Raw genomic sequence first — 23,869 nt, forward strand, 5'->3', positions numbered from 1 at the left:
TCACATCTATCTTTAGCTTACTTGCTTGAAGATGCACAATTGTTTTGCTACAACTTGCCACTTTTTATGTCACTATGTTTCTGGCAACATTCTACTAAGTCACCTGGTTTACCCATAATAAAAGTAATCCTTTGAACCTAATCTTAATTATTGCTATGTTTTCCAATTACCTTGGCCTCTCTGGCTCCCCCTGCCTTGAGATCGGCCTCTTCCACCACCTATGTGTGTTTTTGCTACGGTTACGAATCATTGGACTATTGCTATCCATAATTTTGATTTCCCAAATGACCACCACCTTGGCCACCTCAACCACGACCTCTATTCGAGATTGACATCAGCATGCTTGTACTCCCGATCCTGGAAGACCTGGCTGTTCGGCAAATCCAATAGTCCTTGAGTCTGAAGAAAGTATGACTCCAAGTGAAGAGTACATGGCCAAGTATTAGTCTATCCGCGATAGAACCCAGCAATACAAAGAAGCAATACTGAATGCTGATGATTATGTGTTGGTGTCCCCACGTAGAGTGGTTCCCAAAGATGTTAGCTTTTGTTAAGTTTAAAATACTGAACTCTGGAATGTTTGTTTTTCCTATAGGTGTAAAGGTTAGGAAGCTTTACAAAATGTTTCTGACAGACCACCAAACTGTTATGTCATATATGGTATGCTGTCCTGAATGAAACATATAATTTGTCGTTATTTTGTAACTAGTACTCAACCTGCGCGTTGCTGCGGCATATAGAAAAGACATTAAGAAAAGAAACCAAGACATTACGAAGGGAAACTCAGGATGGAAACTGGAATACAAAAAGAGTCAATCAAAGGGATTTTTTCCTCTTATTTTAAAAAAATCCAAGATTTCTTTTTTCTCTCCTCTCTCCTTGTGCCTTAGTTGTAGAATGGGGTTCTCTTACTGAATTTTTGGTTTGGTGAGCGACTGCTGATATTTTAGTTCGTATTGTTTGAAGTTATATTTGGACGCCTGAATGAAACAAAAAGTGAATAGAAATTGACGAGCGAAAAAAGAGAACATAAAGAAATTCTGCAACAATAGATTAGAAACATAAGATAAACTAAGGTTTTGGAGCAAGCTAGGGTTTCAAGAAGAGAGCCTCAGGTTTGGGGGAAAGGAAAAGCAGGAGAAGCTGATGCGTCCCATAAAAGCAGAGCGATCAGGGATAAATTCATAAAAGCAGAGAAATTTGGGTTGCAGAAATTCAACAAAAGAAATTTGGGTTGCAGTAAATCTTGCAAAAGAGTTTTGGGTTGCAGATATTCTGCGATTTCTTGGAGAATTTTGTAGCAGGGGAAAATTTTCAGCAGATGGGACCTGCAGCTGAGCCATCTTCATTGGAGCAGAAACCTGCCCCCTCCAATGCCGCAAACGAGTTCCAGAAGTTCGAGGAGAAGGTGAAACGGTGCCTCGTGCTGGAAGACGTGACCCCGCAGGCCACTGTCCCCATGATCCAGACCGCCCTGGGGCAGTTTGGCAGTGTGGTCTCCATCGACATCATCACCGATCCCCTTGACTCTAAGTTTGCCGCAAAACGTGTCATTGTGGAGATGAACAGCGCCCGTGAAGCCTCTCGCGCTGTGAAGGAGATCCATGACCACGCTTTCATGCTCAAGGGAGTCCCCAGGCCCGTGCGAGCCGTAACAGCCGCGTCTACCATGTTTCCGGACAGGCCTCGAAAGCCTAGCAACAGCTCCAAACGCGTTTGCGAATGGGTAAAGCCCGGTGATCCTGATTGGGATAAGTGCAATGAGCAGAAACAACTAGCCAAGAGGCACGCAGCGGAGACAGCTTACCTTATGCAGGTTAATCTTACTCTAAATAGAAAGTTTTTCTTTAACTCAATTTCCAGATTTGCAGAGTGAATGATGCAATGTCTGTATGTGGATGGGGTATGCCCTAGAGTCAGGAAAGGGTTAAAGGTTTGACGAGTGTAACGGTTTTTTGACGGATAGAATGATTGAAGATAGATGTCCTTTGCTTATACATGTTGCAAGAAACATCTGCTGATGAAGACCAATTTAAGGCTAAAGACGGATCACACAAGCGCAATTACGAGCCTGTGATGATGATGGAACTTGTTGGCTTTAGGGATGGTGAGGGGTAGCCATAAGAGCTTGGAAAGAGGAGTGTTAGATACTCTAAAATAAAAACAAAAATAAAAATGTGAGGATGGTAAGAGTCTTCGAGCTCTATCGCTCAGGTGCCGGGTTCAATAACCAATGGACTCAGCCCCGCCCCTCCCATACCCTTATGGTTGGGATTAAGTGTCAGATACACTTGTGGAAGTGATTGACTGTTTAATGCAGTATGCATAGATAGACAACATTTACACAATTACCACACAATACTGATCCCATTTGCTACACACGCACACGCACACACGCACACACGCATGCACGCGGCTTTTGATGTTACAGTTTTTGTATCCTTATCCTTTTCCTAGCAAGTTCGGACTAGAAAACCTTACTTTCAAAAAAGCAACAATTCTGTTGCAAGTCCTCAACCTTGGTTGAACAATGTCGTGATCGTGTGAGATGTCTGCTGCCTCCCGTCTGCTAGCCTCTATGCCCAGCCTCTTCGTCGCCCCTTTCCACTAGTCCTCCTCTGCCCCGTTGAATCCCCGTGCTATGCGCCACCCTTCCTCCCTCTCTTGCTCCCATCTTTTTTCCTTGTCCGCCCGTCAGCCTCCGCTTCCTTTCAGGTTGCAGCTTTGGGGTTTTTTGTTATTCTCTTGGCAAGCTTTTGGCTCCTCTGGTCTTTCCCCTTCAGGAGGACTCCATGGCAGCCAATCGTCATCCCCGGCCGAGGATGCTGTCCCTTGCTCATCTTTTTCTGAAGCGGACCTCCGGCTCATCGCATTGATCTTTGCCACCCTAGAGGCCTGTGCCTTGGTTTGCAAGATTGTGGGGGGGGTAGCCACCTAGCGTGCAGACAACTCAGAGATCTTATGCAGGCTGGCCTCATCGGCAAGCTGGGAAAAATCACTTTGTAGACGACCCAGGTCTTCTTTGTGAGGTGGCAGTATAGCTTCGACCAAGCATCGTACCCCCTGCTCGGGCTTCCCAATCACACCAGAGAGGCGATAGCAGACCAGCTCGGTGCACCGATTGATACACGATTTAATTGAGCCGGTTGAGACGACCCTTGCTGCCTCTCCGGTGCATGCTCTCCCCCAGAGAGTCCCCCCCCACCCCCACCCCCATTGGGAGTTTTGGGGCAGCCCGTGGATTACAACTTCTTTCGAGGTCTTCTCGTTGCGGAAGCAGGTATTTTCGAGGAGATGGTGGCTCCCATCCGCATCTGCGTGGTTCTGCAGCATCACTGCAGGCTATCCACCCTGGAGAGTTGCGTGTTGATCTTCTCTTTCCTCCTGAGCGCGGCTTGAGGGACGATATGGAGTCGTTGTCTATCGCCATTCACGGGCAGGCGGAGCTCTCCCATCATTGACAAGACTTGCGGATTATTGACATGCTCACGCATTTTTGGCTGCTGGTGTAGATGCAGTTGGGTGGCTTCGGCCATGGTGGGGAGTTGGTGTCCTCTAGCCTGAAAGTTCTCCTCTTTGACTTTCTTCATATCTCGATGGTGGTAAACCACATCCCTCTCCTACAAATACCTTTACTGTTAACACGCGGAAGCTCTAGGGGTCTTCTTTCAGCCCTAAACACTCCTGGAAACATGCTGATGCAAAACGCAGATAAGAAGAGAGAGTAGAGAGAGAGAGAGATATGCTGGAAATTCAGTATATTTATATAGTACAAAAAGGGTTACTCTGCTACAGCCCTAGGCTGTCTTCATAAAAGGGTGATAAACACCAAAATTCTAGTCCCTACTTGGACCCTAAGGGACTCAATCCCTAAAGGACTGAATGACTAGAATGAAGAGCTATGCTTGCTTTTTATAGTCCTTCTGGAACATTGCAGGAGCTGGCCGACTGCTGTCGGACCAGCCGATTGATGCTTAGATTCCTCTTGTCGGACCAGCCTACATTGGTATCAGAGTTGTAGGTTGTAACCCAAGTTGGCTACCCTAAAGTGAGAGCATTCCGTGGATGATAAAACTGCGGTTAGGAAAAACCACCCAGGTCTCCACAATGTCAGGAGAGACATCGTCAACAAGCTACAAAGAAGATATTGAAGAAGAGATCTATAGGTAAGAGACAACTCCTACAAAAATGCTTCCGCAAAGCAATGAAGACTTCATCAGATTGCTCTTGGAGCAAAACAGGTTGCTAAGGCAACGAATTGAGGCCAAAGAAGAAGAAGCAGCCCAAGAAAAAAAAGTTGAAGAAGAGGCAAAAAAAGCCAAAGAAGAAGGAGAAAAAGCCAAAAGAAGACGCCACGAGACAAAGAAGACGCCAAAAAGGCGGAAGAATGACGGTTAGAGAAGCTCGACGTGAGGATGAATGAAGGGCCGAGGACGCTAAACGAAGGGCCGAAGAAGACCAAAGACGGGAAGACCAAGCTACCCAAGAAAGGCTTGAACGCGAGGCTATGCAACGCCAAAACCAGTAGTTGATAGCCACTATGTAAGCAAATGCGTTGTCTCTTCTCCCTACACTTGTGAACCAAGGAACGAGTTCCTCCACCACCCCAACCATCACCGTCATAGGAGCTCACTCGAATAAGTATGATGGTAAGTGTGATCATGCTGCAGTCGTATTACAATTCATTCATCAATTTGTAGGATATTTTCCATTGGCTAATCTTTCAGATCCACAAGATCAAGTCCACCTGGTGGCACCTCCCCTTTCCAGCGAAGTAGTCACTTGGTGGCAGCATTGGTCGAGTCTACATGTAGACCCGTTCATAGGGGCTTCACAGTATGTAGGGACACCTTTGTGTCCGACCTAAAGAAATGGTTTCTCCCTCCACAATACATGATCAACCTTGAAGATGAGTTTTTAAAAGCTCTCCCAAAATGGGTTACCCGTGCTGACATACTCTAATAAAGTAATCATGTCAGCACAACAGGTGTTGGAGGAGAATGACTCAAACACAAGAGCTTTAGCCAAGGAAGTGCAGAGGAGATAGAGAAGAGTGAGAGTGAGAGAGAGAGAGAGAACTCACACAATGCTCAAGAATATCTTGAATGTCTTATTGAGGCTCAAGGGAGACCTCGTATTTATAGTGATACAAGGGTATGGGCGGGCGCCCAACTTATGGGGCGCCCGGCGGACCAAATACAAAGAATGCCTTTACAAGGCCCATATGGGGGCCAAATGTACAAGTAAATATATGGCCGCGAAGCTCTCGAAAAGAGCTACGCGATGATCAAGGTCCGGAGGCGAAACTGGGACTTTATACCCAACAACCTCCCACTTAAAGGGCCAGTGAAGCTCCTCTAAGCTATGTAACTCCCACCCGCTGTAGACACATATCAAGCTGTGCTTTTGGCAAACTTTTGGTGAGAGCATCTGCAGGGTTCTCATGAGTGCCAATCTTGACCAAACTGACCAAACCATCATCTAGCACCTGTCTGATGAAGTGGTACCGTACATCAATGTGTTTGGTACGAGCATGAAACATGGCATTCTTAGCCAGGTATACGGCACTCTGGCTATCACAACCAAGGACCGGAGCCCTCTCTGGCAATCCAAACTCTGTGACAAGGCGTGCTAACCAAATGGCCTCCTTAGAAGCCTCTGTGACGGAGATGTACTCGGCCTCAGTAGTAGAAAGTGCTACTATCCTCTGGAGTCTAGAGCACCAAGAAACAGCACCACCTGCAAGAGTATAGATGTACCCACTAGTAGACTTGCGGGTATCAGAATCACCTGCCATGTCTGAATCACAATAACCCTGCACCTCAAGTGGACCTTTACCATACATAAGGCATTTCTTCTGTGTCCCCTTCAAGTACCTCAAAATAGACTTTATAGCATCCCAATGTGCTTTGCCAGGGTTGGACATAAAACGACTGACTACTCCCACTGAATGAGCAATGTCTGGCCGTGTAGCAACCATAGCATACATAAGAGATCCACAAGCAGAAGCATAAGGGATCCCACGCATAGTACTGGCTGCATCATCATCTTTTGGGCAATCATCCTTGGATAGTTTAACATAGGGCTGCAATGGAGCACCCAAAGGCTTAGAATCAGCCATGTTAAATCTATCAAGGACTTTCTGGATATACTTCTCCTGTGAGAGGAAAAGCAACTTCTGTGCTCTGTCCCGTCTAATCCGAAGACCCAAAATATGTTCAGCTGAACCCAAGTCCTTCATAGCAAAAGCTGACTTCAGCTGGTCCTTAAGAGCTTCCAAAATGCTCTTATTCTTCCCTGCAAGAAGCATGTCATCAACATACAGCACAAGTATCACTGGGCTGCCATCTGCATCAGTTTTAGTATACAAGCAATGATCTGCATGGCTACGATTAAACTTTTGGTTAAGCATGAAAGCATCAAACTTTTTGTACCACTGCCTCGGGGCTTGTTTCAGCCCATAGAGACTACGCTTCAGCTTACAAACCAGATGTTCTTTGCCAGGAATGACAAAGCCTTCAGGCTGCTTCATATACAGCTCTTCATCTAAATCACCATGTAAGAAAGCTGTCTTTACATCCATCTGATACAGTTCTAAATCCAAAACAGCAGTGAGAGCAAACAAAACACGAAGGGTGGTCATTTTGACCACAGGAGAGAAGACCTCCTGAAAATCAATCCCTTCCTTCTGAGCATAGCCCTTAGCAACAAGGCGGGCTTTATACTTAGGCTGGCCGTCAACTGTCTTGACTTTGTACACCCACTTGTTAGGAATAGACTTCCTTCCTTTGGGCAACTCAACCAAGTCCCAAGTGTCATTTGCATGTAGAGACTTAATCTCCTCCTGCATAGCATGCTCCCACTTGTTTCGGAGTTCACAAGACTTAGCCTCTTTGAAAGTAAGAGGCTCACCCTCATCTGTAAGCAAAACATGTTGCAAAGAGGGATCAAAACGCTGAGGTTCCCTCCGAAAGCGAGTAGACCTCCGTACCCAATGATCATTGGCTGGTTGGGGGTCAATATCGGGAGGAATCATAATTTCAGCATCAAAAGGCTGCGGGTTTTCACGAACAGCCTGATTTTCAGCATATAGGGGTTGCTGCCCTACACCTCCAGGAGCATGAAGCGGCTGTCCAACCTCTTCTGGCTCAAATATCACGGACTCATTATCTTCAGCCCTTTGTGAAGCATCCTGGGGCTCATTTTCAGCATCAATGGGTGGCTGCCCTTGCTGAAATTTGACCTTTTTCTGATCACCATGAGAGGCACAAACATTACGGAGCAGCTTTGCCTCATAAAATACAACATCCCGGCTGCGAACCACTTTGTTGGTTGATGGCAACCACACACGGTAGCCCATCTCACCTTCATCACCGTAGCCAACGAAGGTGCCCTTCTCGGACTTAGCATCAAGCTTGTTCCGGTCTTCCTTGCGGATATGCACATATGCATCACAACCAAAGATGCGTAAGTGGGCATATGAGGACGGTTTGCCAGACCAAACCTCCTCAGGGATTCCACCTTTCAAAGCTGTGTGTGGAGATCGATTGCAAACATGAACTGCAGTTTTCAAGGCTTCTCCCCAAAAATCCTGAGATAGATTAGCTGTGGACAGCATGCATCGAATTCTTTCACACAGTGTACGATTATACCTTTCAGCCACACCATTTGAAGAGGGGCTATAGGGGGGTGTAAGTTCCCTCTTAATGCCATTATCATCACAAAATTTCTGAAATTTAGTACTAACAAACTCACCCCCATTGTCAGTGCGTAAGCATTTAATCTTCACTCCTGTTTGAGTATGAACAAATGCATAAAACTTTTGAAATGCAGCAAAAGCATCATCCTTAGATTTCAACAAAGTGATCCATACTTTTCGTGAGTGATCATCCACAAAAGACACAAAGTACTTTGAACCACCTTTAGATTTAATGGGCATGCTGCACACATCAGAGTGGACCAAGTCCAACTTTTCAGCCTTGCGAGAGGCACGAGAGGAGTAAGAACTCCTATTCTGTTTCCCATACAAGCAATCATTACAAAAATCAAGCTTGCTTCCTTTTGCATCAAATTTGTTCAAAGAGGACAAAATGGAGAGACCCTTTTGGCTCATGTGGCCAAGTCTCTTATGCCAAAGCTCCATGTGGGAGCGTACCTCTGCAAAAGCAATAAACTTACCAGACAAAGCCTGACCATGAAGGCTATATAATGTTCCTTTCTTGCATCCTTTTGAAATCAGCCTTGTGCCTTTGGTCAATTTCCATGTGCCATTTCCAAATATGGCCGTGTATCCCAAGGCATCAAGCTGGCCCACAGACAGGAGACTGGTTTTCAAACCAGGCACATACCTCACATTTGGCAGCACAAACTCACTACCATCCTGCAAAGTCAAATTCACGGTGCCCATACCTTCAATATTGCAAGCATGATCATTCCCCAAGAACACCTTTCCTCGGGAGCCTGCAGTGAAAGTTGCAAAACACTCCTTGATAGGAGTTACATGAAAAGAGGCACCCGTGTCAATAATCCAAGTCTGTGAAAGCACATCAGATTCATACATCAAGGCATGAATAACATCTGGTTCTGTGACATGCAAGTTATGAACATCAAGTGCATTAGCAGAAAAAACACATAGCACATCATCTGAGTCAGACAGTTCCTCTATGACAACACCAGAGGCCACATTGGCCTTGCTCTTGTCCTTTTCGAACTCTTCTGCTTTGCTGGAATTACTCTCTTTTTCCTTCTTTTTGTCATTTGAATGACTGGATTTCTTCTTCCGGTCTTGCTCCATCTTGTAAAACTTGCAATCTGGCTTCTTGTGGCCTTTACGACCACACTGGTAGCATGTAACATCAGATTGCTGGCCCTTGCTCTTGCTTCTACCCTTTGAATTGGTAGTAGTATTTCCCCGCTTGGTCGTCCTCCCTCGTGAGACATTTGCAGAACCGCTAGTCTCTGAGGTCTTCCTCCGGATATCTTCATTGAGAATAGCACCCCTGACTCCATCAAAAGTTAGGTTGGGATTTGTCCCAAGTGACACCACAAGTGTTTCCCAAGAGTCAGGCAAAGTAGTGAGCAAAAAGATAGCTTTCAACTTATCATCAAAAGCAGGCAATCCAGAATCCTGCATCTGATTAAGCACCCCTGTGAAAGTAGTAATATGCTCTACTGCATTCTTAGAATCATCAAGTTGCATATTCATGAGTTTCCTGATGAGATGTACCTGGTTCACTGGCGTGGTGATCTCATAGGTGCTTCTCAGCTTCTCCCAAACGGCATAGGCTGTTGTCAGCCCTTTGAGGTCTACAAGAACCTCATCAGCAACAGCCATCTGGAGATAGGCAACGGCCTTTCTGTTCAGGATTCCCCATTCATCATCTGTCATAGCAGCGGGTTTGAACTGCTCAAGTGCAGTATCACATTCCCGCAGATAGAGGATATTCTGAATCCTCACCTTCCAAAGATCAAACCCAGTGCCTGCAAACTTCTTAATCTCTAGTAGACCCTTAAGATCACTTGTAGACGCCATGACTTATCAAACTGACACTTCAGAAAGTAAGCAATAGCAAGATGTTATGTACCAGATATGGGTTGAATGTAGGATGCTCGTAGATTGATGAAACAACTTCAAGTGAAGGAGACGGCGGAAGAGTATCACCGAATGTCGATGTAAACCCGAGGGGCAGTATGTTGCTGTCTTTTGAGGGTTGCTCGAAGATCCTGGCTGCTGGAGGCGACGACGGCTGCTGCTAGTGGCCGTGGGGCTGCTGGCTGCAGCCCGGACTGCTTGTTGGTGGCCTTGGGGCTGCTGGCTGCAGCGTTGGCTGCTGCTGGTGGTCGTGGGGCTGCTGGCTGCAGCCCTAGCTGCTGCTGGTGGTCGTGGGGCTGCTGGCAGCAGTGTTGGCTGCTGCTGATGGCAGCCGTACAGCAAGGAGAGGACAGAACAGCAAACGCAGCAAAGAGGGGCAGCAGAAACGCAGCAAAGGGGGGAAGCAAGGGAGAGGAAAAACGCAGCAGAAGGGCAGCAGGGGTGGAGCAGAAAACGCAGGAGAGGGAAGAGCAAGAAAAAACAGCAAAAACAGTCTCCTGCGTTAAAAAAAAAAGAAGAGCAGCACTCTAAAAAAAACGCACCATCTTGATGATAGAAGGGAGGTGTTTGACGATCCCGTAGTCAAGTGGTGGAAGACACCTCTAACTCCATAGCTTCTGCATACAGCTTCCCTCCATAGCTCTGATACCAGTTGTTGGAGGAGAATGACTCAAACACAAGAGCTTTAGCCAAGGAAGTGCAGAGGAGATAGAGAAGAGTGAGAGTGAGAGAGAGAGAGAGAGAACTCACACAATGCTCAAGAATATCTTGAATGTCTTATTGAGGCTCAAGGGAGACCTCGTATTTATAGTGATACAAGGGTATGGGCGGGCGCCCAACTTATGGGGCGCCCGGCGGACCAAATACAAAGAATGCCTTTACAAGGCCCATATGGGGGCCAAATGTACAAGTAAATATATGGCCACGAAGCTCTCGAAAAGAGCTACGCGATGATCAAGGTCCGGAGGCGAAACTGGGACTTTATACCCAACAACAGGTAGGTATATCCGAGGAGGATAAATTGAAACAATGCATTAGAGGTTTGGATACTAACATTAGGTTTATTGTACGTAATTTTGAGCCACAGTCTTATGACAGGGCTCTCACTCTTGCTCAGAATCAAGAAATGATGTTGAATGGAGGTAAGCCCAAGCACCCCAGGCTAGCTCCAAACCCCAACAACAATCATCCCACCACCCAACAGTCATCATCTCGGGGGGGGGGTTCTTAGAATAGCAAAGATAATAAGAAAGACTCCCAGAGCACTTCAAGAGGCAAGTAGGATAAAAACTTCACCCAAGAAAATACCCGAGGAAAAGGCCAAGGAGGGCGTCACTGGTGGATATCTCCAACTAGAAGAGCAAACTCGGTATAAGGGGGAGAACAAATGTTTCTTCTGTTAGACCGTGGGGCATGGTAAGAAAGATTGTACCAAGTGGTAGGGTGCAGAAGCGACCAAAGCCTCTGCTTGCACAGTAGCCACCGCAACAACTACAGCTACACCTACACCTCTTGCATCGGCCACCAATGCAATTCAACTCTTGCCCGTCTTAAACGCTGTATCCACAGTGGTATTTGACAATAAGCAAGAGGGCGAGGTTGAGGAGCAAAAGAAAGCCCTCATTTGTGCTTACGACACAACAAAGGGACAACAATTCATTGTTTTGTCACATGCACGCCGTGACCCCATTGTAATCCCGAGTCCAGGATAAGTCAGGCAGCACGAGCTACGTAGGTCATTCTCAACCATTGCAAGTCAGTCAGTTAGTCTAAGTCCCTCACTTAAAGAGATGCATTCATTCATATAGAGTCAGTAGAAACCTTAGGTTTGCATCAGAAAGCGTGCTGCACGTTGCACATCGTTCATGCATAGCATCTAGACCAGTGCAGGAACCCAAATATCATCCAATATTTATTAGGATATTTACTAGGATTTTTCTGGTATTTTTCCCAGCATTTTCAGCATTTTATACACATTTATCGACTCACGTTCTCCGATTGAGGTGAGCTTTCACGAGCGCTTGCAGGTCCCTATACTCTGCAAAAGCGCCCATAGGGCTTCGCGTTCTCAGAAATTGCATCTGAGGTCGTTTCGGGCTCCGTTTTTGCATTTCAAGTTCTGCACAGGTGTTTTCGTCATTTTGTGCAGAAATTTCGACAGTGCAGTTTTCTGCAAAATAGGCATACTATTCTATTGTGGACCGTGCTACATAGCACGAGTTGTTTTCTGTTCAGTCTTTGCTTCATTACAGGTAGCTTTTGCATCAGTTTCAGTCAGTGGCCATGGCTGATAACAGCAACGATGTATTTCGCATGTTGTCTGCTGATGACAAATTGGATGGAGACAACAACTACCCACTTTGGGCATACATGATGTAGTAGGTTTTAGTTACAAAAGGAGTGTTGAACATTATGCAGGGTATGGATGTACGTCCAGGTTCTGTGGATGTAGGATCTGTTGAGGATGTTGTAGGTTCTAGCAGCTCTACTGGTGCTGTTGTTTTACCCACTGCTGAACAAGCTCGTTGGGATGGTAAAGATGTGCAGGCTCATGCCTTGATTGCACTTTTTGTCAAACGTAACATCACCCCACATATTCGTTCAGCTAAAACAGCAAAACAGGCTTGGGATATTCTAGCTGGTTTGTATGCAGGTCGTAATAACGAGGCAAAAATCTCTTACCTGCGTAAAGAGCTAGAATCGAAGATTATGCGGGAAGATGATGACATGAATGTTTTTCTTGCTGAGATTAAAGATCTCAAGGAACAGTTGATTTCTGCAAGAGAGATTATTCCTGATCATTCTCTTATGCAGACTGTTTTGATGCTTTACCTGAGTCATATCAGACTTTTGCTTCCACGTGGAGACTTGTTACTGAGGACAGACCTGATGTTGTCAAGTATGATACTTTAGTCAACAAGCTCTTGCAAGAAGCGTAGTCCAGGGAAAACAGGGCTAGGCAGCCTGTAGTTGATCAAGTATTTGTTGCTGCCCAGCAGAGAAGAAGTGGTAAAGGCAGTCCCTTCCACTGTTTCTTCTCCTATTTGTAGGCCTGTACACGGGTTGCAATCCCGATTGAAACCTTCTCTTCCTTTCCGCCTCAGTGACATGCATAAATGGAGACATCTCCAAGAGCACTTTCCAAAACTTTTGTACATATGCATTTACCGATTCCCCCTCATTTGGCTTTACCCAATTCCACTTCATTGTTATCTCATTCAATGCATTGGGAGGCAAGAATTGAGCATAAAACCTGTCCTTGAACTCTTTCCATGATCTAACGGGATTCGGTGAGAGCTTCTCCGTGAGCCACCAATGGGTAGCAGTGCCTTTCATGAACATGCTTACATGCCGGATCATGGATTTCTGAGTGAAATCCTCATCACTGAAAGCAATATCAAACTGGGCAATAAAAGCAAGTGCCTTTGATGCATCATATTCCCCATGATATGTGTCAAACTTCATAGACTTGTCTCCGGCTTTGAAGTCACGAGACTTTGATGCATGTGTGTGCATCTCAACATGTTTTCCCCCATGTTTGTCCATTGGGACAGCCCTTGTAACTGGCATCATTTTTGGGCCAAAAGGTGATGCATAAGGCATAGATACATGTGCCCTGTAAGCATGAGGCATGGCTGGCCCCTCAACATGCATTGATACATTTTCAGCCATAGCTTCTTCCTCACGAGCACACTCGAAGGCATGAGTGGCATGAGAGATACGCGGAATACCTGCACCAACAGAAAATTGCAGCCCATGTTGCATGTGTTGTGCATGTACATTTTCAGCCGGCAATGGCATTTGACATACATTTTGACCACTGCCGTAAACATTGTATCCTTCACGGGCTACATAAGGTATTCCTGCATGGCGTGAAGTCACTGATTGTTCCTCTCCCATAGCATGGAGATTTATCCTCTTAGACATAAGTTCTTATTCGGGCACCAGTGGGGATTCCAAGACATGTGGGATGGTTGCCTTTTTTGCATAGGCATCCTCGGTACGAGCCAAGTATGCACGTGCTGCATCCCTCGGTTGCATGTGCAACTCTTGAGCAATCATTGCCATTGCATGATCCATATAAGATTAAGCTTTCTTGGCCTTCAAACGATCATGTACCAATGGATCCTCGCGGCGATAGAGATTCAATTCTTCTTGTTGTGCATGGAGAAGAGCCTGCATACGAGTAAGTTCAGCCCTCAAGACTATGGACTCTTCTTCTTGCATCTTCTCTTTGCCACGGGACGGCTGTCCCACATATTCATGTTCCCTATTGTGCACCACATGAGTTTGCTCATCCTGTAAAGCATTGGAGGCATGCATTTCATTGTCCCTGCCTCTTGTATTAACATCTCCAACATTCATTGTATGGCTGTCCATAATGTTCTAAGTGTAGAGATAGCTAGTGTTCACAGTGATCGTCTCTCACGATAGAAGTGTATGCTCTGATACCAGTGTAACTTTGTTGAACACAATGCTAATCAATACACTTAAATACACTAAGATTTGAAGGACACTTGCTCATATACAAGAAGTAAATTGCTGAATTGACAAGAGACACACAATGAGCCGGAACGGCCGACCCCTCGCTTGAGTAAATTGTGGAGAAATTCAATACATAGCTTCACGGGCATCCATTGCCAAATCCTCCATGCCAATGCATATGAAATTCAGCATTTAGAAAACAATGGTATGTTGATGTAGATCACCAAGGAGCTGCCTTGATGCCCGGCCCGACTTCAGTGTCCATATTCTCTACCATTGGCTCTATGTTCTACCAAGCAAGGTAGCAACATCTTCAAGAACACATAGGACAAGAGAAATACTACACAGGGCGGCTAAACAAGGAGTCCTGCCCTTCTACTGAATAAGTAATGACAACACATTGTCCAATTAGCTTACCAGTCTTCATAGAAGTTGTTGCAAGCCGAAGCCTTCGCGTTGGAAGCTTTAGAAGTGTTGATATCGCGACAAAAGTCTTCAAGAGGATGAAGGGAACCCTGGGAAAGCTTCCCCTATGGTTCAACTTGAGAAAGGAAGGCTGAAATTAGGGTTTTCAGCGAAAAGACCAGAAATTACAGCAAAAATGAGAGCTGTTTTGCTGAATTTCAGTCATTGGGAGTGAGTAGGAGAGTGATTAGCACTTGGAAACACTCTTGGAAGCTTGGAAAACACCCTAGCAAGTTGGGTATGGCTATGGAAAGCTTGGAAATGGAGAGAAATGGTGGAAAAACAGAGTTTTCAGTCTCCAAAAATCCTCATGAAGAGAAAACACGAATTTTCTCTTAATAAGTAAGTGAATTGGGGTCCAATCAGGTGAGAGGACATGGGGAGATGCCCATTTATGAGTAAAAAGGGAGGATTCGGTCCTGGACATTGAGTCTTGTCCGCCTCGGGACTTCAGTGAGTGTGAACTTGGAAGCGGTCATAATTTATAAGTGACTTTTGGGCGCCCAAACTTTAATGAAGTGGGAACGCACTCACTTATAAATATTGGCTAAGTCCTAAGGGCTATTTGAGCCTAGATTGGGTAATACTTACCACCTGTTCACATGCCACACAACCATGTCAGCAGATAGTTTCACACGCACGGTTCACGGGCGGGCGTCCCCTAGTCCGGAACTACACATAGGTCATGCAGGCATGAAAACAGCATGCAATTTCATTTGCAGGCAAGCACATAAATGGTGACAATAAGTAGCCTTAAGTACCTGCAAAAATAAAATAAGTAGAATACATAGTGACAAAACATCTTGCCATGCCATTGGGTTGCACAAGAGCACCCCTCCTATGATCCATACGCATGCCCAAGCCCAACATGCTTCACATGTCCATGTGGTTCACCAGGGCAACGGCCCTTTCATGAAACCAAAGATGCTTGCCATGGTTTCTCCTTGCCACAAGACTTCACTAACTAGGGTCACCAACCCTTCCGTGAGTCCAGATACTAACTCACTGGAGTCACCAACTCTTCAATGAGTTTACGGGGTCACCAATCCTTAGTCACTCACTAGGGTCATGAGTTCATATAAAATAAGAATGAATCACAGGCATAGAGATCCTGGTTCTCCATAAGTATGTTTGCGATTGATAGTCCATGAGTTCATATAAAATAAGAATGAATCACAGGCATAGAGATCCTGTTTCTCCATAAGTATGTTTGCGATTGATAGTTTTACAAGCATTTCAGCTGATGATGGAAATCCATAGAAATCCTCGATCCATGAGATATCGATGAATTCCATAGTCCACCGCATCCCAAATAAAGGGAGCCAAAAACGTACTCCATCCCAGTAAAGGGAGCCATAGAGTTGTATATAAAGCCCAAGAAATCACCGAGCCATCGATAACCATATAGATGTGCCAAACCATCATATATGTAAATATCCTCAAGCAAAGATATGCTAAAAACTTAGTCCATTGTCATTGAACATATCCGTATGAAAAACCATATAAACTAGGCTTTTCAACCATTAAGTTTACTTGAAATAGTTCAAGGCAAACGACACACAATGGGCATACAAGGTTAAGTGTCCAAAAACACTTACAATAAATTGCCAAAAAGCATCAACTTTGCAAAACTCAAATTATACTTAGCTTTTCTTTGCCAAGGTTCGTCATGAAGCCAAAAGAAATATCTCCTCAGCAATCTTCCAACACTTGCTCCGAAGCACGGGTCCTTGTAGATTCCAGATCTGGAATTCTCGATGCTGGAGGTGGTGTTTCCATCCTGTTGAGATGCACCGATATATCCCCCATTTTAGCCGCTTGCGTGTTCATGGATGCTTTCATGACGAGAAGCAAATTAGTGAGTTGTGAATCCATGACAAATATCAAGTGATCAAGGACCGGGTGAGGGATTTCGGTCTCGCGAGATGAGGTAGGTAAGCCTTTGGTGGGCCAAGGAAGCACAATATACCCCAATTAATTGAGGTGCAATGAAGAGAACGGAAATATTCACTTTTCCCAAACCCGAACTTGTGCACTCTTGGAATCTAAGTGCTCTACCCTATCTAAGCAGTCAATGCACACGGATGCTAGAAGAGAAGAAAAAATGCAGGTTCCCTAGGCTCTGATACCAACTATAGAACACTTGCACCTATGTGCTAGGGTTTTCTAGAGATAGAAAGAAGAGTGTGGCGGAATCACACATACAGCACACACAAGAGTCCTAAACTACTGCTTTGTATTATGTACAAGAAATAAGTAATACAACCTGAAATTCAAGTATAAGATGTGGTTGAGAATGAAGACGTCCAATCACAGTCCCGTGACCTACGATACACTCGTGGCTACCACTTCGCCTATAGAGAAATGCTTTGTGAAGATTAACACAGAAAAGGAGATAATATGAGGATTTGGCTACTTGCGTGTATATATGTTAGCAGTCATCTCTTGTCTGTACCATAGTGCTCACAGAGGGCCTTTGTTGTGGGTGTGCCCGCCCACGAGCTCTTATCTTTTTCCCCATTTTTTCCCATATTTTCTCTATTTTTCAGGTCGTGGGGGGTTGTCTTGCTTTGGCCGCTTGTATTTGTCCTGGCCAGCTGGATGGTTTTTCCCAGTCATGGACTCCAAGGGTGCTGTCGGCTATGCAATGCCTCTTGATTTGATGCGGTTGATGTCCACATGATCCTTTGCCATGCATTTCTGGTGATGCATTTATGTACTATTGTGCTCTAGCATTAGCGCTATGACATTGGGGATTCTCCTTTTCCCCGTCATATAGTGCTTGCTTTTTCCATTGGCACTGCAGTTCATTCTTACTGTGGAGCATAGTGCAGGGCAGCATTCACAGCTTTATCACCCTGCTGCTACCCGTTCACACCATTCACTTGAGGGAGGTTTGTTGGTCACGTCCACTCCCGGCTAGTTCAGGTGTGAACCCAGCTTACTCACGGGCACTTTTTCTCTTTGACTGGACATAGGTTTTTTCCCGTGTGAACACACTTATGTGTGTTGGGCACTTTGTCCTAGGCCTTTTAATACTTGTACTTTCATTTCATATCATTATTGAGTACATCTGCTTGAGGTTGTGTGTGTGTGCAGGCTAGCTTCCCTCCTACTCAACAAGCTTGCTATTGTGTACCAACTTTGTGTGTGTGTCTTTGTTTCTGTGAAACCCTAACCCCCAACAGTTCCATGTTCATGTCCAAGCTCTATGTCCAAGTTCCATGTTCATGTCCAAACTTCATGTCCAAGCTCTAAATCCACTCGCTCATCCCATGAATAATCTCTACAACTCCTATAGCCTTTCGATGATGAAAACCATGGAAAAGCTCTTTCTCGCAAGAAAATTGATAGAAAACCTGTTTTAATTGTTTTCAGGTGATAAAAACTCCACAAAGCAGATTTTTGGGTTTTTGGAGCAGTTTCAGGGTTTTTGAAATTTTTGTCCGTACAGCTCCGTACATGCGTTTGTATTGCCCATGCAAGTCTAGGGCTAAACGTACATATGAAAAGCAAGTTGGAGAAGGTGTTAATGGCGAAGAAGCTTTCCATGATCATAATGATGCCAACACATACACTCCATGATCTTCTTCAATATTCAATGATCTTGTTCATGGTACTACAAGAGAAGTCCAATTCTTTTTATACTTGTACGAGACTTTGCTTTTTGCCAAAAGGCCTTCATGCTTTTGCTTTTCTCTTTTTGCCTTTGCTTTTGCTCTTTTTACTTTTGGTGCCTTGCTTTTCTGGCTTTAAGGCCTTGGTTTTTGGCCTTAGAGCTGCTTTTTGAGAAAGCGCCTTCTAGCTTTTTGGTCTTGCTCAGTCTCCTCTTTCCAATGGTGCCCTTGGCTCGTGGTCAACCTTGTTTGACTTTTTGCTTTTTCTTGCTTTTTGACCAAGAATGGTGCTTTTTCTTAATCAAACCCTGTGGACCCTGTCCCCATGTCTTCTTCCACCTATTTGGTGTCCGGGCATAGATTTCATCATGTGAAATAGAGCTAGGAGGGCCAAATAGTTACACGTACAGTTTCGTACGGCTGTATGATTGGATGACGTGGCAGAAGCAAGGGTCGGTAGTGACGTCGTCAAGCAGAAGGCTAAACTCCACGCTTGGTAGTTGGTGATGATGAAGTCCACGTTTCAATGAAGATGACCACGCCTTGATGATGATGATGGAGAGGAAGATGAATCCTCACTCTTCAACAATCCTATTCATGGTGCTTCAAGAGAGTTTCAAGCCTTTTTATACTCGAGGGGAGCCTTGCTTTTTGCCATAAAGCTAAGCTTTTGCTTTTCCTTTTTCACTTTGCTTTTCCCTTAATAACTTTTAAAATATTACTCGAATATGGCCAGCTTTTCCAAAGTTCTTGTGCTTTGCTTTTCTGGCTTAAGGGCCTTGCTTTTAGGCCTTCGAGTGGTTTTCTGAAAAAGCGGCTTTTAGCTTTTTTGTCCGGCTCAGTCTCCTCTTGCCAGTGGTGCTCTTGGCTCACGGTCAACCCAATTTGACTTTATGCTTTTCTTTGCTTTTTCACCAAGACTGGCGCTTTTCCATGTGCAAACTTCATGGTCCCTGTTTCCATGCCTTCTTCTACTTGTCCGGTGTCCGGGTAAGGGTTCCATCATGTGAATAGTGCTAGGAGGGCCAAATCGTTGCTTGTTAGCGTAATTCTAAGCGTGATCTTGAGCATCCTTCACGCTTTCCCTTGCAACTTTCAACATATCCTACGTATCTTGCAAGAGATCCACTGCTGATTGCAACTTGACCCCCCATAGTCCTAAATGGGCTAAAACGAGTAGGTGCATGCTTCCTACTGTTATAAGCAAACTCAATCTGTGGAAGATACCTTTCCCACTCAGACTGTGCCTTGGAGACATATGCCCTCATTGTCTTAGAGTCCTTTGGGACTTTAAGATATAGCCACATGTCCTCTTGTAAAACTCTCAGGGTTCATCGCTTGTTAGCTTGATGCTAAGCGCGATCTTGAGCACTCTTTACGTTTTACCGTGCAACTTTCAACATATCCTGCATATCTTGCAATAGATCCACTGTTGATTGCAACTTGACCCCCCATAGTCCTATGACAATGGGTGACTTTGGCTAATAACCGTACATAGCATAAATGGGCTAAAACCACTAGCCGCATGCTTACTACTATTATAAGCAAACTCAATCCGTGGAAGATACCTTTCCCACTGTGCCTTGGAGACAAATGCCCTTAGCATATCTTTCGTAGTCTGGTTCGTCCTCTCCATCTGACCATCCAACTCGAGATGATTTGAAGATGACATGCTCAAGTGTGTTTCCAATTTGGAAAACACTGATTGCTAGAATTGTGAAGTGAATTTGGGATCCTGGTCACTAACAATCTCCTTGGGCAAACCATAGAGCTTATACAACTGCTCCACAAAAAGTTGAGCCATCTGGTGACTCTTCACCAACGACTTGGAAGGGATAGATCTAGCCATCTTCCTAATCAATCAACAACGACCTAGATTGAATCATAGCCCCTACTAGTCCGGGGTAATCTAACTACAAAATCCATCGAGACACTTTGCCACTTGTTCCCAGGAATTTGCAAGGGATGCAATAACCCTCCAACTCTAAGCCTTTGAGCTTTATTGAGCTGGCATTGGGTACACTTCTGCACATGATCCTCAACAAAGTATTTTTATTCGTGGGCCGTGGCCAATAGAAATGCCGACCAATGAAGGCCAAGGTTCTATTTATGCTTGGGTGCCCTGCACAAGGTGCATCATGTGTCACATGTGGAAGCTCTCGGAGTCTTCTTTCAGCCCTAAACACCTTTCCAGGAACATGATGCAAAACACATACAGAGGATGGAGAGAAGAGAGAGAGAAAGAAAGAAAGAAAGCTGTATTAGCGTCTACTAGAGTATACAAAAAGGATACAATTCTGGCAAGCCATAGTAACACCCATAATGGTGAGAGATGCCTAACAATGAGCTATGCGCCTGCTATTTATAGCCTTGGAGGCACAAGTGGATTGGCCGACCTGCTGTCAGCTAGGTCCCTGGACACAATACTTTGCTGCAGATGACACCAATAAATCCTCTATCTGCTGGCCGACAGCCACCTGGTCCCACCACAATATCTTCCCTGCCAACAATAGCTGCAGAAGCTCCTAAATCTGGTCCTGAATCTGGTCTTTTATCTGTTGCCCTTCAAGGATTAGCCTAGGGATAAGCATGTCCATGTGCATGCACATGACATCATGGCACTCATGCATATCTCAGTAAAAGAGAGCGTTGACCTTTGGGGATCCTAGTAAGGGCATCAACAATCCTATTAGTTGCTCCCTTATGGTAATGGATCTTAGAGTCAAACTCGTGCATGAGGTCAACCCATCTGGCCTTCTGGCCCTTCTTGTTGGGTTGATCACAAATATACTTCAACGAGTGGTGATCCGTCCGGACAACAAATTGAGATCCATACAAATATTGTCTCCAAATTTTCATTGCATGGATAATAGCTAGAAGCTCCTTTTCTTGGGTAGGATACCTCCCCGACCATCTAACCGGAGGCTCTTAGTATTCCCTTGTAGTACTCAGCCCACTTGGGTGGAGCTTGATGGTACATTGGCAGCAGCTGCCAGCACGGCATATCCCCCGATTTTCTCTTGGACTTCTTGCATTGAATCTTGAGCAGCTTCCAACCTTGGAAAATTACTCTCTTCCTCTGGCTGCTTGCATGCCAAAACCTCGCGGTGGGCATGTGGTCATAGTTGCAAACATTCTTGTTTGCATAGGTTAGCAAACGTTTGCTACATTTTCACATTTGCAACACCTTGCTAACTTGACTTTTTTTGCAACTTAAAAATTTGGGCGGTCGGCCATGTTTTAGGTTTTTCTTGGGTAATGTGTAAATACTAAACATTGGGTGGCATGGCTCATCAAAGCATACCGAATTAAAACGTTGCTGAATGTTGGAATAAGTAAACTGCAATGCAGGGAGTACAATTGCCATTCACCTTTCAACATTGTTAAGAAGCTTGAAGGGGTGTGATGTACCCCACAACCGTAGCCCACTATAGCCTAAAGCCTACAACCTTCAAGTAGAGTGTCTATTGATATTTTTTGAAATTTGAAACTCCCCTAAAAAAGCCCCAAATTTGACATGTTAGTCTATCGAGGGAAAATGTCCATCTAGTAAATGTCACGAATGCATTTACGCCAAGGTTTGAAGCATTCTTTAGCAAACTTGGCAAACTCGAATGCGAATGCACGAATGCAACGAATGCTTGCAACTATGCATGTGGTTGGCCATTGGAGGACGGCCACCTGGTGCAGCCGATGTGGTGTCCCAGAGGAGAATCAAGCTCCAGCGACATGCTCTTGGGATTGCCTTAATGGATAGCAGGTTTGGAGGATTCTTAGGCTGTTCACATCCTAGTCCGGCACTCTTCCTTTGTTACAAGGGGTGCGATTGCTTGGTCCACGAGGTGGGCGCGGCTCTACTCTACGAGGAGGATGGCACAAGGCTCGCCCTTCGGCTCACACACTTTCGGATCTTGGCTATTTGGCCTTGTGGGTCTTAGATTCCCAGGGGACCCAGGTAGACCGGAGTGGGCTATAGATGTGCGCTCATCAGCATCATTGCCACATGGCACTTTTTGGCAGGCTCGATGCAGTGAGGCCATTGATGGATCTGTCACACCACTTGTAGAGACGATTGGACATCACCCACACCCTGCGAAGATGGGAGTGTCTTATAGGCAACAACGGAGCAGATCTAGCAGCACAGACTTCTTGTGCATATAGAGTCCAGGCCCCTTCTTCATGAGGGGGGACAACAGACAGATCTGGGATTACAGGTCCTCCGTGACCCCCTCCAAGAACTGTGTTTCAACTCGTTGACTTGAGAGAGCTCAAGTGGCTCTGTCAAGGTTTCAATATCCATAAGGACCCAAGCAAGCTCTCTTGGCGGTCTATTGTGTTGGGCTTTTAGGTGTCTTTGTTAAGTGGCTCTGTCAAGATTTCAATATCCGTAAGGACCCAAGCAAGCTCTCTTGGGCAGTCCATTGTGTTGGGCTTTTAGGTGTCTTTGTTGATCATCTGAAAGCTCACATATTGTCATGTGCAACAAGGGGTGCATGTGTCCCACTACAGAGGAACCATTAAGATTTAGCAGGGTTTGCCATTTTAAAGTCCAAGGAGACCAAGATAAATCAGCCACAGTTTGGCAGTGAATTGTTGTTATTTAGGTTATGATTGGGTCTCAAAGATGGAGGTCCTCATGGCTTCTTGATAGGTAGTATACGTGTGTGTTTAGTTGTTCATTCTTACTAATTAGCTCATGCTCTGCAGTATAGTTGCTGACTGCTATGTGATGGCATTTTTGTGTTGGCAGGAGATACGGAAAGAGGAGGAAAAACTAGCACAAGAACAAGAAGACAAGGTGAAAGAGAACATTAAAAAGCTAGATGAAATTCAAATTTGCATCAGAGACAAAACCATGTACCGCTTGAGTCGATATTATGGGGTCAGATATGAGGGTGGTGATTGAACATAGAGGTGTGTCTATTGAATACATTTGAGAGTAGCAAAGTAGGCAATACATGCCTATCTTTTCTGAATGCTGACTTCAATGAGAATTCATGGCTCTAGAAATCTTTTTGAAATGCTTGCTGACGTATTTGAGCTGTGCCGTAGAAGATTCGGTTGTCAACTCGAATGAGCGTAGGCAAGTTCCGTTTTTAGTTTCGTAGTGGTAGTGGTGGTAGTCACATCTGTTCTAATAAGCTTTGGCAAACTTTCAACCATTAAGTAAATATGGACCAAACTGTAGCATGTTACCCCATGACTTTCTTATTTCATGGATCCTTTCTAAAGATTCTAGTGCTAAGCTTGTGTAGTGCCCATGCACAAACTTTCTGTGCCTTTTCTTGTGTATGATTGTAGTGTAACCAACTTGTGGGCAAGATGTTGTACCTTGAGTTTTATCAATGAAAAACTTGTTCTTTTTGACAATCGAGCACAAGGTTACACTGCTTAGTTAACCAAATTATGGGTGTTGTCATAACAGTGTGAGTGGATCTGTCACATGCCAACTCTGTGTTTCAAAAGTAGCATTGGTGCTGTACTATAGCTACCATGGCGGTGAGTATCAACTGTCATTCGCAAAGCCCATATACATTGCAGGGCAAGGTAAGATCTCACCCATTCATCAAATCACACGTCCTACATGGGAAAACAATAAGAACCTTGGACAATCCTGGCTCCACCAATCAAGAAGCCAGAATCTGCGGGACCAAATACAATCGAAGGAATCTCCAAGGCACTTTGCATGTGGTGCTTTCTACAATCTTGG

At 45.0% G+C, this 23,869-nt stretch overlaps 1 protein-coding gene across 1 annotated transcript; it reads left to right on the forward strand.

Annotated features, from left to right (window-relative positions):
- Positions 1-857: 857 nt before the first annotated feature.
- LOC147620354 (ASI1-immunoprecipitated protein 1-like) lies at positions 858-23,529 on the forward strand. The gene is made up of 2 exons (XM_086772560.1): positions 858-1,816; positions 22,910-23,529. Exons 1-2 carry the CDS (start codon positions 1,322-1,324, stop codon positions 23,063-23,065), a joined length of 651 nt encoding a protein of 216 aa, XP_086628686.1. The 5' UTR covers positions 858-1,321; the 3' UTR covers positions 23,066-23,529.
- Positions 23,530-23,869: the final 340 nt, after the last annotated feature.

Source organism: Cibotium barometz, chromosome 32 (assembly GCF_041138505.1).
Source record: "Cibotium barometz isolate CiBa-2024 chromosome 32, ASM4113850v1, whole genome shotgun sequence".
Classification (NCBI taxonomy): Eukaryota; Viridiplantae; Streptophyta; class Polypodiopsida; order Cyatheales; family Cibotiaceae; genus Cibotium; species Cibotium barometz.

What these genes read in the sequence shown, in the direction of transcription:
- LOC147620354 (XM_086772560.1), top strand. Translation starts at nt 1,322, where the DNA reads ATGGGACCTGCAGCTGAGCCATCTTCATTGGAGCAGAAACCTGCCCCC. An exon ending in AGACAGCTTACCTTATGCAG is followed by an intron (nt 1,817 to 22,909) that starts GTTAATCTTACT and finishes TTGTGTTGGCAG; the next exon opens with GAGATACGGAAAGAGGAGGA.